The 18,423-nt window shown below is 47.8% G+C and overlaps 1 protein-coding gene across 2 annotated transcripts; it reads left to right on the forward strand.

Annotated features, from left to right (window-relative positions):
• The first annotated feature begins 1,005 nt into the window (after window positions 1-1,005).
• LOC114785722 (glucagon receptor-like) lies at window positions 1,006-18,089 on the forward strand. 2 transcript variants are annotated; one of them, XM_028972256.1, is made up of 14 exons: window positions 1,006-1,267; window positions 9,328-9,424; window positions 10,357-10,464; window positions 10,934-11,028; window positions 11,817-11,920; window positions 12,167-12,335; window positions 12,799-12,958; window positions 13,031-13,091; window positions 14,532-14,601; window positions 14,716-14,805; window positions 15,451-15,539; window positions 16,510-16,654; window positions 16,745-16,786; window positions 16,869-18,089. In XM_028972256.1, exons 1-14 carry the CDS (start codon window positions 1,214-1,216, stop codon window positions 17,229-17,231), a joined length of 1,647 nt encoding a protein of 548 aa, XP_028828089.1. In that variant the 5' UTR covers window positions 1,006-1,213; the 3' UTR covers window positions 17,232-18,089. The 2 variants fall into 2 exon arrangements, with proteins under 2 accessions (XP_028828089.1, XP_028828090.1); XM_028972257.1 differs by lacking the exon at window positions 14,716-14,805.
• The last annotated feature ends 334 nt before the right edge of the window (window positions 18,090-18,423 follow it).

The following is an 18,423-nucleotide window of genomic DNA, read 5'->3' on the forward strand; positions in this document are numbered from 1 at the left end:
ATATCAAGGTGAAAGTCATCATAGTGTAGTGGTTCTTCTTCTGCGTTGTGTAACTTTTTGATTTGGTTTCTTGAACCACAAATGATGAGCTGACACCCAAGAGATTCTGTACAAAAAGCAAGGTCGCATCAGAACATCGCATCAGAACATCGCATCACACATCGCGTCTTTCTGTACCTCTCTCTACTCTCACAACTCACGCCATGTGTCCAAGAGAACTGAACATTAACATAAAGCATTCACAATTTACAATACTGCATTCCTGTACAAAAAGCAAGGTCGCGTCACACATCGCGTCTTTCTGCACCTCTCTCTACAATATACAGTATTAAAAGAACATAAAAAAAAATATTCACAAAAGAACACACATGCAAAATATTCCTAATATGTACATAAATTAAAATGAAAGAAATAACTTTTTGCACACAAACCCCACGCACCTCTCACAGCTCACGCCATGTGTCCAAGAGACCTGAACCGGGTCTCAAAAACAAAATAAAAGTCTTTAGGAAATAAGAAACTAAAAGACACAAGAAAGAAGAAATATACTTAGAAATCTAGTGTAACCATTTAACTCCGGCACAATAGCTTGCGTAGTATAGATCCAGCTCCCAACCCATGTATTTGTGTGTGGGTGTGTGTGTATAAATTTCAAAATAGAGACACTGGAGACTTATGTTATTTTAGGAGCTTATGTTACGTTGCTGCCTGGTTTTATATCTTATGCTGAATGGATTTACTCTGATGGGAGTGTGAAAGACCGACTCGGTCATTGGCACAGGCCCATTTTTTCGATTATGTGAAACGTGCCATGAATCTGACCGATTCATTGACTGATCGATTAATTGGTTGACAAAATATGTCAATCTGATTATGTAAAAATGTTTATTTTTTTATTTTTTTGTTCTGTTTTTTCGTTCCGTATTTGTTTTGTTGCCTTCAGTCCTGCCCTTAGGATGGAGAATTTCAATTTTTTCTGGAAAGTTTTAAAGTGTCAAACAAAGACATCTTGTAAAATGCAGCTCTGTGAGTCACGCAGAGACTGTGGACAGGAGCTGTAAACAGTGATGAGATCAGGACCTTGGTGCTACTTACCATGCTGCTCTGCTCAAATTTTCGTCCTCCTGATGTCCCCCCCCTGCAGGTGTTCATCTGAGGGTGGGAGTGGAGGCTCCACGGGCTGACCCATCCGACCCAACCTCCCCAGAGAGGGATGTCCCTCCCCAGCCTGACCCTCACCCTGCTCATGTTCACCACACACACACAGGTGAGTGCTGCACACACACACACACACACACACACACACACACACAGCACCGCACTTGCCATTTTGGAGAATAAAAGAAAAGGTTTTTCAATCTTGTGCTAAAGCTGGGCATGTTGATTTACATTTTCATTTACAGCATTTATCAGACGCCCTTATCCATAGCGACTAGTTACAGTGACAGGGCCCCTGGAGACACTTGCTTGCATTAACCACTAAGCTACTACCACCTCAGATCTTCCACACCTTCGATATGTTGATATGCACGCAAATGCAGCCACAGGGACCGATACTCAGAGCGTCTGTAAGCACCGCGGTCTGGTTGATGCCGAAGTGAAGGGGGCGGAGCCTCTAACAGTGGCATGGATGGGACTGCATTAGCATCAATTGACAGCCCTCTGCATCTGAAAGAGATCCAGAGAGAGGCCTCATTTTGTTATTTGTTTTGTTGGTTGGCTCCTGACTTCTTCGTATTGATTGATTAGTGTGAGTAGTCTCAGTATCAAGACTGAACAGTGTGTGGATTTACATGAAGAAACAGAAGAAAGAAGTTCGTGGAAGTTGTCTGTAGATCTTGCAGAAGAAAAACTAACTACCAGTTTTGCTTGTGTGTCATTGTTTCTGTCGCTCACTCTGCCGATTGACAGATGTCACTCATTCTGGATGTTTCAAGCCAGCACAGATCAGTATGTCATTAATTATCAGAAATAAATACACACCAACAAAATCGCGTGATACGGAGAAGTACCCTTCGCTTCTGCTCATGTTAATCCTGACAAGCCTCAGTCTTTTTCAGCACCAGTTTGAAAACGATGTAAATGAAGAGAGTAAATGACAGTGACATTCGGATCATCAAAGTCCTGAACAAAAGAATAGAGCAAGGGTTACAGCAAATTTATATAATGGGTGTAAATGTCATGATGGTGAGGCAGAGCAAGTATAAAGTAGACAAGGCATGATGGCCTAACAGTAACACATGATGGAACGTAAAACACAATTCACATTTTCAGGAATTCATGGAGACAAGTTACCGCGAATCCGGAACGTATTCACAACTCGTTTTTTTCTCCTCAGAATTCTACACACAACACCCCATAATGATAACGGGAATTTTTTTTTATTTGAGCTAATGGCCATTAGCCATTATTAGCCGGGGAATCAGCCGGGGCAGTGTTGGCCTAGCGGTTAAGGAAACGGCCCCGTAATCAGAAGGTTGCCGGTTCGAATCCCGATCTGCCAAGGTGCCATTGAGGTGCGACTGAGTCCCCACACACTGCTCCCCGGGTGCCTGTCATGGCTGCCCACTGCTCACTCAGGGTGATGGGTTAAATGCAGAGGACACATTTCACTGTGTGCACCGTGTGCTGTGCTGCTGTGTATCACATATGACAATCACTTCACTTTGTAAATTTATTTTATGTATTCACAGCCTTTATCAGTACAGCCTTCTCAGTACTTTATCGATGCACCTTTGGTAGAATTTACAGACTCGAGTCTCTTTGAATATGATGCCACATGCTCGTTACACCTGTCCTTGGCCAGTTTGGCCCATTCCTGGTTGCGGCACCTCTATGGTTAGATTGGAAGCGTTTTAAGATCTCTCCAGAGATGTTCAATCGGATTAAAATCTGGGCTTTGGATGGACCACTCAAGGACATTCACAGAGTTGTCCTGAAGCCACTCCTTTCATATCTTGGCTGTGTGCTTAGGCTCGTTGCTGCAGTCATCTTTTCTTCTGGTTTCCTACATACCAAAGAGCAGAGATTTTAGTTTCTCATGGTCTGAGAGTCCTTCAGATGCTTTTTGGTAAACTCCAGGCGGTCTACAGTAAGGAGTGGCTTCCATTTGACCACTTTACAATACAGGCCTGATTGGTGGATTGCCTTCCCCAGATTTTTGCCTTGTCTTGGAGGTCTACAGACAATTCCTTTGACTATAAACTGTGGGACCTTATATAGCATTATAAAGCATATAAAGCATTTCACTGCATATCATACTGTGCATGACTATGTATGTGACAAATAAATATTGAATTTGAGCCTTTTCAAATCATGTCCAATCAAGTGACTCCAAGTAAGCTGCAGAAACATCTTAAGGATGAAAGTGAAGTGATTGTTATTGTGAAACACTGCAGCACAGCACACGGTGACACAACGAAATGTGTCCTCTGCTATAAACCCATGACTGGCGCCCGGGGAGCAGTGTGTGGGGACAATGGTTTTGCTCAGTGGCACATCAGTGGTACCATGGCGGCTCGGGATTCGAACCGGCAACCTTCTGTTTATGGGTCCACTTCCTTGCCCGCTAGGCCACCACTGGGGATCAGGGGAAACAGAATGCACCAAAGCACCAATTCTGAGCTTCGTGGCAAAGGCTGTGAATACTCATGTACTGTAGGTGTGCTTTCTCTGATTTTTTTACTTTTAATACATCTTTTCAGATGATAAGGCTGTTACGTACCATAACAAAATGTGGAATAAGTGATGCGCTGTGAATACTTTCCGGATGCCTGATAACGCACGCTAAGGTGGGACGCCGAAGGATTTACAGGGCATGAGTGAGAGTGCAAATGTGTTTTAACAGCACTGGGGTAAAGGCTGCCTCTGAATTGTGCTGTGCGTGTGTATGCGTGGATTGTCAAGTTGGCAGTGCAGATTGACCTATGACCTCAGTGATGTAAATGTCTTTTGTTGCCGGGAATGATGTGCCAATTATCCAATATGTGTTGGTCTCTGGACAGGGAGAGAACAGTCGGTAGGATCATCTCGGCTTCATTTCTGTACCCTATGAACTTTTCTCCGGTTTGATGCTTTAGCTGAAAGCAAGTGAGGAGCTTAGAGAACATCAGAACATCGGGTATATGTGCCTGTACCACGTCTGCCAGTGTTTTTGAAGCTGTGTGCGAGTTTGTAGGCGCGTGAGTGCGTTTATTCTGCTTTGCTATTTGGTTATTAGACACATCAGAAGAAAGCGTCTCCCTGTGGCGTCAGGCCTGAATTGGAACTTGAAACGGTTCTACATTCATTCATCTCTCGTTTCCTCCTTCTTAGAATAATAATGTATTTAACGTTTCATGCTCCAGTAGCGAGGCGTCATTAACAGGGTGAAATAAGGAGATAATAAAAGCGGAGTGTAAAGATTGGTGGAGCCGCCTGAAGGGATGTGAGGAACAGATACAGTTTTCCATGGCTGTCCGCTAATGTTTCAGCTCTGATTAGACAAGTGCTCCACTTCATTTAATATTTGATGTCCTTCATTCAAATCATGGAGAAATAATTATGGATCCAGTTGCATGTAATGTAATATTGCAGATCCAGACTTTATGTTTGCGTATGTGGGAATGCAGGGTGAACCTTCATCAATCCTTCACCCATTACTGTCTACAGTGAGAATAAAAAGCTCCTAGGTGTAGTTGGGTGAAGGTGTGCAGCAGAAGATCCTCTTCTTTACTCGGGTGGTTTAGCCGTGCGCTGCTGCTCTGTGTTGGAGGTGGTGAAGGACATTCCAAGGCCACTGACAGGATGAAGTGTTGGTACAGAGTAGAGCGTGAAGTCGGAAGAGCTGGACGCCTTGGTTGTCGCCTCAAGCTTTGGAGGAGGAAGGAGGGCTGCTGGAGCTGCCTCAGCCCTCAGAGATGTTCTTCAGCCTATTCACAGACACTCCCAGGGCCCTTATTTCGAGGATAAATGTTTAATTGTGCCTATAGTGAAAGTTGTAGAAGATTCTAATGCACAAATGATTATAAGAGATTATAAGAGGTGTACATGTACTGATGCAGAGGTATGCTGGGTATTTTGTGCTCACTTCTTTTCTGGCTTGTTTCTCTTCTGAACCAGTGGCCTCATTTTATCCATCTGAAATTCTTTTAAATTCACAACCTCCATGCTTGTCCAGAGCCTTTGTGGTCAGAAAGCAGCTGGTTAGATAGCGAGATAAGAAGAGCAGATAAGAGCAGATTTCATATAACAACGTGATTAAAGTGAAGCTAAAGAGTACATTACTCATGGCTGGTGTGTGTGTTGGGCCACAAACTATCAGCATCATCTCCAGAAACCCCAGTGAGGTATTTCAATACACACCCACACAAACACACCAACTCGCACACACACCCACACAAACACACCAAATCGCACAATGTACAATGTTTCTACCTCAGCAGAGTCTATTATTTTGAGATACTGTAATCAATCAGAAGGTCCCACATTGTTAGTAGCACGTTTTAAACGTCCTGGCAGGAGATCTTAGAAGAACACAACAGATGTCACGACTACGGACTTACGGGGGAAGGAAGCGCAGAGGTCTGACATACTGGGAAGGGGTTTTTATTAACAAACAAAGAAATACAAATAAAGACTGGCGCGGTGGCCGAAAACGATTTAAACTTAAATAAAGAACATAAACAAACCCGTAGGCGTGTGGCGATTGCCAGAACTCAAAACACATAACACTAAACAAGGTCAAGTTCGTGCATAGAGTTCACGAAAATGCCAGCGACCCCGAACGGGCGGAAACTTCCGGCATTTATGGGGCATCAGGATTAAAGTCAGGTGTGGAGGCCAGCTGCAGGCAATCCTGACAGAGCCCCCCCTCCAAGGGCTACGTCCTCGGAGCCCCAACAGTACCATCAGTGGAGGCGGCGGGGTGGACGGCGGCAACCACAGGGCTCCTGCCCTGCTGTATCCTCCCCTTGGAGGACCCGGTCCCTCGGGCTGGCTCCCCGGCGTGGTCAGGCGTGGCGGCCCCGGTCCCTCGGGCTGGCTCCCCGGCGTGGTCAGGCGTGGCGGCCCCGGTCCCTCGGGCTGGCTCCCCGGCGTGGTCAGGCGTGGCGGCCCCGGTCCCTCGGGCTGGCTCCCCGGCGTGGTCAGGCGTGGCGGCCCCGGACCCTCGGCCTGGCTCCCCGGCGTGGTCCCGCTTGGCGGCCCCGGACCCTCGGCCTGGCTCCCCGGCGTGGTCCCGCTTGGCGGCCCCGGACCCTCGGCCTGGCTCCCCGGCGTGGTCCCGCTTGGCGGCCCCGGACCCTCGGCCTGGCTCTCCGGCGTGGTCCCGCTTGGCGGCCCCGGACCCTCGGCCTGGCTCCCCGGCGTGGTCCCGCTTGGCGGCCCCGGACCCTCGGCCTGGCTCCCCGGCGTGGTCCCGCTTGGCGGCCCCGGACCCTCGGCCTGGCTCCCCGGCGTGGTCCCGCTTGGCGGCCCCGGACCCTCGGCCTGGCTCCCCGGCGTGGTCCCGCATGGCGGCCCCGGACCCTTGGCCTGGCTCCCCGGCGTGGTCCCGCATGACGGCCCCGGACTCCCGTATCTGCACACAATAATCAGGGCCGATCCATCTGGGTACGTGTGGGCCCTGTCTCCACATGTCCCCTCTGACACATCTTGTGTCACCCCCTGCACCACGCAGGGAGATTGTCCCAGAGCCTCCGGCGACTGTTCCAGGCACCCCAGGCTGGTGCCTTCTGGGACTATGCAGCCCCTCTCGCTGCCCGGCCCTGGTGCCAAGGGGGGGGCATTGCCAGACCATCTGGCTAGCCCCTTCTGCGTCCGTTGGGACAAGCAGGCCCTCTTCCTGCCTGTCCCAGCTGGGTCCTCATGCCTACCCGGGGGCTCTATGGCGCTCCACCCCTCTGGAGGCAGACGCAGGCCCATGCCTGCCCCGCCCTCCTCACTGGCTACCGGAGGACCCAGCTCCATCGCTTCCCCACCTCCCCTCCCCTCAGGAGGAGTCCCCAACCCGAACTGCACCCCCCCAAAAAATTCTTTGGGGGAGCACCCCCCCCGGCTGGACCTAGGGGTACCTTGGGGCTTGTACACCTCGCCTTGGACCAGCACATTCGGGTCAGGAACCTCCTCCCTGGGGTTCGGCTCCGCGGCTGGGTCGCCATCTGGTGGACACAAAGAGGGGAAGTGGGGGCGACATACGGACACATATGCCACACAGACACACACAGACAGAGACAGACAGAAGAGAGGGTCGTCTGGCTCCCTCTCTGGGCTCTCCGGGACCTCCTCAGGGGGCACAGCCAGGATCTCGGGAGGAGCGACCTTCTCGTCGCCCACCAGTGCTGGGTCTTCTTGCCCCGGATCCTGACTGGCACTGGATGTGGTGGAGGGGCAGAGTTCGATCCCTGGCTCAGGCCGATCAAACTCCGCCCTCAGTCTCTGTTGGAAGTCCCGAAAACTCCTGTCTGTCTCTCCCTGCTGCCAGAGGGTTGTGCTCCAGCCCCATGCTGATCCAGTCAGACACGTGAGGATGGTAGTGATCTCGTCTGTGTCTGCTGCCCCACTGAAGGGTCCCGGGACAATTGGGCGGTCCCACACGGGGCTGGGCACGTCGCTGGAGATGGTGGTAGGTGTGTGGTCTGGAGGGGGGTGGACGTCTTCTCCAGCAGGTGTGGACGCTGGTGCTGCGCTGCCATTTTGCTGGGGAACGTCCGGGCAGAGGGAAGGCGGGTCGGCGACTGGAGCAGGAATGGAGGATTCCCTGCGAGGCAGTCCCGGCAGCGCAGTTGCTGGCTGGCGACCTCCCGTCGCCCTCTTCCACCAGCTTTCCTCACACTGCTGGGAGGGACGTGGGTCTCCACGGACCTCGTGACGCTCCTGGATGGGCGCGATGGGCGGAGCCATCCCGGCACCGACTGCCCAAACGGCGTCATCCTGGTCGTCGTCCGTGTCAACCTCGTACCCCCGGAAGTCACATGGGTCATCACGGACGCCGCGATGATCTCGGACGCGCACGCTGGGCGGAGCCATCCCGGCACAGACCGCCCACCGAAAATCCACGTCATCATCGCTTTCGTCATCCGTGTCCTCCCACCGGTGACTCCAAGGGTCGTCCACCCTGCGGACATCCTGGACCCATGGCGCGATAAGCTCCCATGGGCAGTACTCTGGCCATTCGGGCTGGAGGCTGCCCACCTCCTCGCTGGAGGAACGCCGCCGTTGTTGTTGCCGCTTCTCACCCCCCTGGAAGTGACGTGGGTCCCCACGGACCTTGCGACGATCGCAGACTGGCGCGATGGGCGGAGCCCAACTCTCGTCTCCCGTGCTCTCGTCGTCGTCCGTGTCGTCCACGGGGAGCCTTGCCAGCAGAGCGCAGAGTTCTTGGCTCGACATGGCGAAGATCGTGGGGGTCGCATCTTCTGCGCTCGCTGCCCACGTCACTTCCTCGCTGCTGCCGACGCCAACGTCCTCGCTCCGCCCACTCACCCGCCGACGTTGTCGCTTCCGGGTTTCGCGGAGTTTCCCGGGGGTGACGTCATCACGCGGCGCCGCGTACCACGGCTTCTCGGGGAGAAAACGCTCCACCAGAACGGGCGGCGCGTCTCTCCCCTGGCGTCCGCGTTCGCCGCGCCGGGCTGCGTCCTTCGCGGCGTTTCTTCTCCTCTGCTTTCCACCTCTGCGCTTTTGGGTGGGTCGCTGGCATTCTGTCACGACTACGGACTTACGGGGGAAGGAAGCGCAGAGGTCTGACATACTGGGAAGGGGTTTTTATTAACAAACAAAGAAATACAAATAAAGACTGGCGCGGTGGCCGAAAACGATTTAAACTTAAATAAAGAACATAAACAAACCCGTAGGCGTGTGGCGATTGCCAGAACTCAAAACACATAACACTAAACAAGGTCAAGTTCGTGCATAGAGTTCACGAAAATGCCAGCGACCCCGAACGGGCGGAAACTTCCGGCATTTATGGGGCATCAGGATTAAAGTCAGGTGTGGAGGCCAGCTGCAGGCAATCCTGACAACAGAGAACCAGTATGGTAGCTGCGACTTTTTTCACCAAGAGGCTTTTGCTTAAATTGGCCAAATTAAAATTCTATGGCTTTTCAGCCAATTCGAATAAGATATATACTAATATATGGTGAAGCCAGATGTGATGCTTTGGAGCAATATACCATTAATGGAAGTTCTCTGATATTGTAATATCACAGAATAGTTTTAATATATACATATTTTTAATATAGGAGTAGTAGATCAGTGAATGAGTTTTAATGCTTCATAGCGAATAATTGTGAAAGCTTTTGAATTGAAATGCAATATTATTTCTCTTCTTTTCTATCTGCCCACTAGCCATCCTCTGCTAAATACATGGAGATTTTAATGGAGAAATGGATGAGCTATAAAAACGAATGCAGTCAGAGCATCAGCAGCAGCCCACCTGCCAGTGGTAAGTCATGTCCACCATGCTGTCCACCATCGTGGTGGATGAAGAGCATCGTGCACCCCGTGGTGCAGTTACTGGGCTCCACAATAACATTATTTTTATAAATAGCTATGAGTTTACTGTAAGAGTTCCTTAGTGAAGGTTTTTCTTTTGTAAAAACAGCACCACCCATGTCTAAAATTAAAGTTTTTTTTTTTTTTTCCCCAAAGATGTCACAGATATATATATTTTATTACCATGTTATAACACTCTGTACCTTTGCAGCATTCATAACTCCTTATCAATAACGACTTACAATCAGTAGTTACAGGATTTAGTGTCTTGCACAGGGGTTTGAAGCTGGGACGTTGTGGTCTTCTGGTTCACATTGAGTGTATTACCCACTAGGCCGCTTCCACCCTACCACCTCTGCCCTGCTATTCAATCATGCTGGCAGTATGCTCAAAATGTCGTTGAGAGGGTATCTGAGGAAAATACTCCCACAGCATATCCTTTTCCTGAGCCGAGCCGTCAACGTCTCCTTTCTTTCACCAGACATTCGCAGTGAAATGTTGGGTCTTTGTAGAGGAGGAACTTGTAACCCGGCAATAATATGCACTTGAGGGGCGTTTAGGTCACTGTAAAGCCCAAACTAAAATGCTGCTCATCATTTTACAACAAATCACAATTCTTCTCATTGGCTGTTTCAGCAGAGCTGCAGTTGAACAACCGTACACGTTTGAATAAAATTCCCCATGCCATCCATTTGGCTGTTCTCTCCCATTATTCCCATCGCCTCCTTCCCTCCCTCCAGTCAATAAAGCCGCTTTTGATTGCGCGGCACAGCGATGCCAAACTCATTCATCAAACCCGCGGAAATTTATGGGGTGATAATGGTCAATCCGAGCCGCGATTCCACCTCGCGGTAATGACATTATAATTCATCTCTCCGTCAGGGCTGGTGTGCAACCGGACGTTTGACCAGTACTCCTGCTGGCCGGACGGCGCTCCTGGCACCATGGTCAACGTGTCCTGCCCCTGGTACCTGCCCTGGTACCACAAAGGTAGAATCCCGAAAGAAAGGCAGAAATAGTGATGGTTTTTTTAACAGGGGTAATAAATACATGGTGAAGTGTTATTAACTCTACTTCCACTGTAGACAGGTCAAGGGGTCAACATTATAAGTGCATTAATCATGACAAGAAAAATGGCGGGGTTCAGGTTCATCGCTGCAACAAGTTATTAACGCGTACGAGTTATGAACATTATTATCATGTTAAACTGCGACAGACTGAGTTGTTTGGCCAAATGTCCCGAGGACAACCCATTAAATGAAAACACTGGATTTATAAGACATTTTGAACCATTTTTTCGCCAGCCTGTCCAGATGAAGCACGATTAGTAATACAAAGATCTAACCATTGTGGAGCGAGTGGGTGGTTCCTGAACCATCTGATGAGGACGGTGTTGGACCGAGGTTCATATTCATTTGACAGCCCAGATAACCTTGTTCCCTGCTCATTTGTGATTTAGTCCGGCACGGCCTGGTGTATCGAGCCTGTGGTTCTGATGGGCGATGGGCTGAAAAGCACACCCAGGACACCAGCGAGTGTGAGGAGGACACCATGGTGAGTGTTATGGGGCCAAATGAATATATATATATATATATATATATATATATATATATATATATATATATATATATATATATATATATATATATATATATATATATATATCTATATATATATATATATATATATATATATATATATATATATATATATATATATATATATATATATATTCATTTGTCAGTTTACGAGTTATCTACAAATGGTACTTCTAATATGACAGAGATTGTCAATAAGCCTGTCGAAATGATTATATAACTGTTTGTCATTACTCCATCGTTTTCAACCATACAAAATCTGCCAAAGTCAAGCATTTGGCACAATAGTTTTCGAGGAATGACAACGGATAGTCTAATGATTTTGTAGAAGAAAAATGTATGAACATGAAAAAAAATATATTTCAAAATTGTGACAACCTGAAAAGTTCACTTTATTTTTCAGAACAATTTTGCAATAATAGTCATGGAATATTTATCATTGTTACAGAAAAATGCATCAATCCTCAAGGTATGCGGCGGAACGCGTACACAAGGACTTCCACAAGAACGGCCATCAGATATTGCATTTTTTCTCTAAATCTGGGAACCCAGAACGGCTATTTTATGAAACCGGTTCCAGAATGAATTTCTCCTTTCTGTGGATTTGTGTGGATTTCCGACAACATTTGAGATAACTGTGTTAAAAAGTAAAAATGCGTTCCTGCATGGACGGGGCCTTAGAGGGCCATCATGTTAAAGAATTGTTATTTCATGAACTTAGACTTCATCTCCTCGTCTTCTCAGTGGTACGGACGGATCTTGCGCATCTTCAGGGTGATGTACACGGTGGGCTACTCACTGTCACTGGGGGCGCTGGTGCTGGCCCTCGCCATCCTGGTGGCATTCAGGTACACACACACACACACACACTCACACACAAAACCAAACAGAATGGATGTGGTGCACAGAAGCCCACTTGGTGAAATCTTCCTCTAGTCCTCGTACAGTTGTGTCTGCAGACGTGTCTGATGTCTGAAGGACGCGCCCGGGCCTCCACCTCTTCAAGGCTGTGTTGCTGTGTTCATCAGACATCTGACTGTAGAGCCACATTGTCGGTGAGAAGTGGATTTAAAGAGCTGCTTCTTCTTCTGCAGGAAGCTGCACTGCATGAGGAACAACATCCACATGAACCTGTTTGCCTCCTTCATCCTGCGCGCCCTGTCCATCCTGATCAAAGACGTGCTGCTGGACTCCCTCAAACACACACACACACACACGGCGGCGTCCAGCCAGTACCAGAGCCAGCGCTGGTCCAACATACAGGTACACACACACACACACACACTCACACACACACACACACGGCGGCGTCCAGCCAATACCAGAGCCCACGCTGGTCCAACATACAGGTAATACACACACACACACACGCATATATACACACACACACACACACACACGGCGGCGTCCAGCCAATACCAGAGCCCACGCTGGTCCAACATACAGGTAATACACACACACACGCTCATACACACACACACACACACATAGCGTCATCCAGCCAGTACCAGAGCCCGACAAATTTTACTGTGTGCACCGTGTGCTGTGCTGCTGTGTATCACATGTGACAATCACTTAACTTCACACACACACGCACATAATCACACACATGTGACATTGTCCAGTCAGTACACAGGTACAGGTGTATGTACAGGTACACACACACACACACACAAGGTGTCACACTTAATTGGCATTAACCGTTCTATACTGCTTCCTGTTTCAGACTGTTGCTGGGTGCCGCATCGCCATGGTGATGATGCAGTACAGCGTTGTTGCCAACAACTACTGGCTGCTGGTTGAGGGTCTGTACCTGCACAGCCTGCTGGTCATCACCGTCTTCTCCGAGAGAAACTACTTCCACTTATATCTGTGCATCGGCTGGGGTCAGTGTGTGTGTGTGTGTGTGTGTGTGAAGCTGCTTTATTCTCTTAAACACGTCCTGTTCTTTACTCCAGGGGCACCGCTGATATTCGTGTTGCCGTGGGTGACGGTGAAGTACCTGTATGAAAATGAAGAGTGAGTCGCTTCACGCTCATGATGAGTTGTACCACTCGTGAAACGGAATCAACCACATTTACCGCGGTGGACAGACGGAAACGTGTAGAATTGCCGTCTCTTCATGATGGCGCCTCGCCTCATTCATCATCGGATCGTCGGGAGCTCGAGATTCTGAGCTTCTGCTGATTCTTGAAGTGAATTTTCCTCAAGATCAAGTGCTGCGTTTTTCTGTGTGTGACGGATCTCGCGTTCCGGTCCCAGGTCCATGCATGAAAATGAAAAAAAAAAAAATCCCTGTTTTATTCATGCCAAAATCCACAGCTGACACACACACACACACACACACATACACTTTACAAACGGCTTCAGGAATAAGCTGGGTTCATGCTGATAAGAATGAATTAATTACTCAAACACACACACACACACACAGTTATAAACAGCCAAGAACTGAGCAGCCAGCTCCCATATGGCTGTAAAAAAGAAATAGAAAAATAGAAATAATTGTAAGTAGTCGTGTGGTCGTGTATAAAATACTAGATTACAACCACTGAGCGGATGCTTTAGCCAAAGCGACAGTGAATGCCTGAGGACAAGCTGATGGCGAGCGGAGACATAGTGCCACTTTCCCGGAGAGCGAGAGAGAGAGAGAGAGAGAGGTCAAACGTCTGCAGGTCTTTTCTCGGATGTGTGCTTCTGGTTTTTGTAACTATGATGCAGAACTGCAGTATCTCCTCGTGACGGGTAGTCGAGATGTAATAAGATCTACAGAGAGTGGTGGAGACACACATCCAGGTAGAAAACACACATCCAGATGAAGTAAATCAGTGGCGCATGTATCTACGGACAGGACGGCTACGGACAGGAATTAATGATGATAATTCGTACGTTAAAGTTGTATTTAAAGCGTGCTAAATCATCATCATGGCTGGAAATGTTCTGCACAATGATGGGTTGTAAATCCAGATTTGGTCCCACTGGTCACCTTCAACATGGCCAGGCCCTCATGGATCTCGTTCAGTCTCTGGTGTTGAAATGATAAGAAATGAACACGGCTCAATTCAATTATTAAGGATGGTCCTCCACCCAGACCACTGGTCTTCTTCGTGAAATGTCACCTGGACCTACATGCTTCCAATCAAGGAGGCTGTTCTCCTTCATGGTTCCACGGTGCTCCATCACTCTAGATCTTCAGGGAAGTGTCTACTACAGTCTACCTCCTCTCGTTCCTTGTTGCTTTGGCTAAAAGCATCTGTTTAATGATTTATTTGTCTCATTCCAACACTTAAATGTTATTTGTAGTTATTATTAGGAAGTTTGAAATAATGTTTTCGGTCCTAAACCACCCAAAGCTTTCCGTTTTCGATCTCTCGAACCATTTTTTAATCCACGAAATAAACCGCTTTGTGTTGTAAAGGCTCGGGCTGCTGTGTAAATGTGGTGTCTGCTGTGCCTCAGGTGCTGGGAGATGAACATCAACATGGGCTACTGGTGGATCATTCGCTCCCCCATCCTCCTCGCCTACCTGGTGAGTTTCATCGCTCCTCCTCCTCCTCCTCCACCACCACTTTCGTTCTCATTCCGCCCGTTTCCTCACCTAAACCCATTACCCACGTCCCCCTGCGGCCCCGCTGTCCTGCAGCAGGTTCATCGCTTCATGTACTTCCTCCCTGCCCTCCTCTCTGCATTACTTATTATCCCTGCCGGGGAATTAATGAACCTAGAAGAAAAGGTAACTTCAAGGTGACACACACACACACACACACACACACACACACACACACACACACACATCAGTGGACTGTAGAAACGTCCTGGGACCGATTCTGGGCTTTAAATCTGACTCTGTGTGTTTTGGCAGTGAGGTCGGATGATGGAGTGGGACGGAACTCTCTCGTGTGAGTGTGTGAGTGTGTGTGTGTGTGTGTGTGTGTGTGTGTGTTTCTTTGGTCTCCTGTGTGTTTATTTCCAAATCGGGGTGTGTTGGAATGCAAACCATTTTTGTAACTACTTTATACACACACACACACACACACACAAACACTCATCTATATATTATGGGAACATTCACTAATATGTTTTCCTTAAGAGGGAGTTTTTAGTGTCAGATTAAAGATATTTTACACACACACACACACACACACACACACACAAGTTTTTAAGCGCACCGAGAACGCTGTTTAACGCGTCTCCCGTATGATATCGGAACGATGCACCAGTAGAATGTGCATGCAAACCGAGGGAGACGATTGGCCAACCAGTGAGGAGCTCAACACCATATGTAAAGACACAGTATAGATTACATTCATCAACATTTACACACATAAACAGTTGACTGTGTGTTTCTCCTTCTTAACACGCTGATCCTGCTTTCCAGATCAATTTCTACATTTTCATTCGGATCATCAAGATTCTGATGTCCAAGCTGAAAGCACATCAGATGAGATACACAGATTACAAGTTCAGGTTGGTATTTATTCTTCAAATCGCTTTATTGTTTAGTGTCCGACTCCCTCTACATCTGTGGACTGACCTGGTTGCTCTGTTTTCTTTATTAATATTTATTAACATATTTTTGATCGACCAATAATCACATTTAGCCTCATCAAAGCCCCCAAATCAGGGGCCGCACCTCCGACAGCAACTTCTCCCAGCCATCCAAGAACAGTTTGGTGAAGAACAAGGCCTTTTCCAGCATGATGGAGCCCCGTGTCATAAGACCAAAGTGATAATTGAGTTGCTTGGGAAACAAAACATTGAAATTTTGGCCTTGAAACTCCCCGGAACTTAATCCAATTGAGAACTTGTCGTCAATCCTCAAGATGCGGGTGGACAAAAAAACCCCCACAAATTCTGACAAACTTCAAGCATTGATTACGAAGTAATGGGTTGCCATCACTCAGAATTTGGCCAGAAGTTGATTGACAGCATGTCAGGGTGAATTGCAGAGGTCTTAAAAAAGAGCAAACACTGCAAACATTGACACTTTGCATAAACTTTGCATAATTGTCAATAAAAGCATTTGAAACTTATTAAAGGCTTGTAATTATACTTTACACCACAGAAACACTGAAGCAGCAAACTTTGTGAAAACCGGTATTTGTGTCATTCTCAAAACCTTTGGCCACGACTCTGCTCATTCCTACAGCTCTGCAGATCTTTTTAAATCTCTTTTAGAATGTTGTGATATTAGACTACTAACCCCTGCAGTTGCCAAGATAGTCTGAGTTTATTTAGGGCATGTCAATTCAAACCATGAGTTTTTTCTAATACCGCTAGTTAAGGTTAAAGCTAGCTAGCTGTGTTTGCACATAAAAGCCTACCTTTAGAGTTGATCATGGTTCTCCACAAGTCCCAAAGTTCTGCTTCCAGAGACTATTATGTATATATGGATGGGTGGATTTTCATAAAAAGGTAAAGTAACGTTGTCTTTCAGACTTGCCAAGTCCACTCTTACTCTCATCCCTCTGTTGGGCATCCATGCCATCCTTTTTACCTTCGTCATCGACGAGTCGGTACCCAAAGAATCCCTGCTGCGCCTCATCCGTCTTTTTTATGACCTTCTCTTCAGCTCCTTTCAGGTCAGACGTTATCAGTCCAAACAGCTAGGCTAGTGAATTTGGAACAGTGACTTTAAATAGTAACATTCTACGCCCCTCTTGTTTCTACAGGGTCTGTTGGTGGCGATTTTATACTGCTTCGTCAACAAAGAGGTCTAGCTACTGTCTGTTTTTTCTATCTGTCTGTCATGTGTTCCATCTGTTCTGTGACTTAGTTGCATAATTCTCCCACCAGGTACAGTCTGAGATGGTGAAGCGCTGGAAGCGCTGGAAACTGGGCAAGGACATCGAGGAGGAGTACCGAAACACGCACAGCCAGACCCCGCACCCAAAGGGAGCCAGCACGGCGACCTCTGCCCCTCCCAACACCCCGAACCCTCCTAAGCAGGCCAGCTCGCCCCTGGCTGTGGAAGAGGGCAGGTGTCTGGTGATTGGCTGTGTGAACAGGGGAGAGGGAGGCCAGATGGAGTGGGCGCACTGGGTCTCCGGGCCTCGGGAGGGCGCTAGTAACTGCAGCTCGCTTACAGAGGACGTCTGTTTGGAAGAAAGAATACAGTGCAGCAATGCCCCACCGGGTGCGAAAGAGAGCCACGTCTGAACAGGCGCACTGTCTCTGTTGGGGAGTGGAGGCGGAGCCTAACACACGGGTTTCGTCAATACGACAAAATGTCAGACTCTGATTGGCTGAATTCTATGGGCCTGACGACAGCGCATCTTGATAGACTTCACATCTATGTGTGCGCCTGGAACTGAGATTGTTCTTAAATGTCTGTTTTTACGCCAAGGAAGCTGAACCTTGGCTCCGGCCCATGAGGCCAAATCGCCAAAGTCATGCCTGGAAATGGAAATTTGGGGACCAGAGGCCAAACAGTGGTGACAGTGTTGTTCTACATGTGCCAGTTGAGCTGTGAATGTTTTTCAGTGCTGAAACTGTCAGGAAACCACAGACCAAGGTGCATTTTTGGCTTGACCATGGGTTTGGTCTGCATGTTGTCTCATATATCTGCATTATTTGAACCCACAAAAATCCAAAATTGTTGATAATCATATCATGTCTGATGTTGATGGCCACCATGTCTGAATCATATTTGCAGACATGTAGATTTCCCCAAATCATAGAAAAAGAGTAAAGGTGTCTTGGTGACACCGTTGAAACATGGGGTCTTGCAATTTGGAAAATGCACCTCAGGTCTGGGACGTCGGGCTGAAATCACCTGCCATTGGCTGTTGTTGTGCATGGCTGCTTTACGAAACTCATCATCTTTTTTTGAGGGTTAACAAGGTCAGCGGCGTGGTGCTGAGCTCGCACGAGGACAAGCAGTGCACCATACCAGCGGACATTTCAATTTGGAACTCCACATGCAGCATATGAATGTATTCAAGATTTGAGAAATAATGAGCATCACATATGAGCGAGGTGGTTCCAAATGTAAATACACATTTGAGCTAAAAAATCTGAGTCATCAGGAATCTGTCTAATTTATAAAAAACTATGTTTTGTGTTTTGTCTGCTAATGCTGAAGTCAACATTTTATTAATATTAAAATGAAATCCTTGTTGCTGTTCTGATCTTTTTCAACATAATGGGTGTGTGTGTTGGGAATTGGGAATCTAGTGTTCTCATGACAAAGAGCTGAAGGGGGACATCTGGCTCAATGGGATTTATTAACCAAACACAAAGGAAACGGCATGAGGAACAAACAAAAACCAACCCGCAGGACACAAGTCAAGGTGAGTCAGTAGTGCACGTTAATGTCGCATCACCCACTGGGTGTCAACCTGTTTTTAAG

Source organism: Denticeps clupeoides, chromosome 3 (assembly GCF_900700375.1).
Source record: "Denticeps clupeoides chromosome 3, fDenClu1.1, whole genome shotgun sequence".
Lineage (NCBI taxonomy): Eukaryota > Metazoa > Chordata > Actinopteri > Clupeiformes > Denticipitidae > Denticeps > Denticeps clupeoides.

Coding starts and splice junctions, on each gene's coding strand:
- LOC114785722 (XM_028972256.1), top strand. CDS start 1,214: ATGTCCCTCCCCAGCCTGACCCTCACCCTGCTCATGTTCACCACACAC. Junction 9,425..10,356: donor CAGCAGCCCACCTGCCAGTG/GTAAGTCATGTC, acceptor TCTCTCCGTCAG/GGCTGGTGTGCAACCGGACG. Junction 14,602..14,715: donor CCATCCTCCTCGCCTACCTG/GTGAGTTTCATC, acceptor GCTGTCCTGCAG/CAGGTTCATCGCTTCATGTA.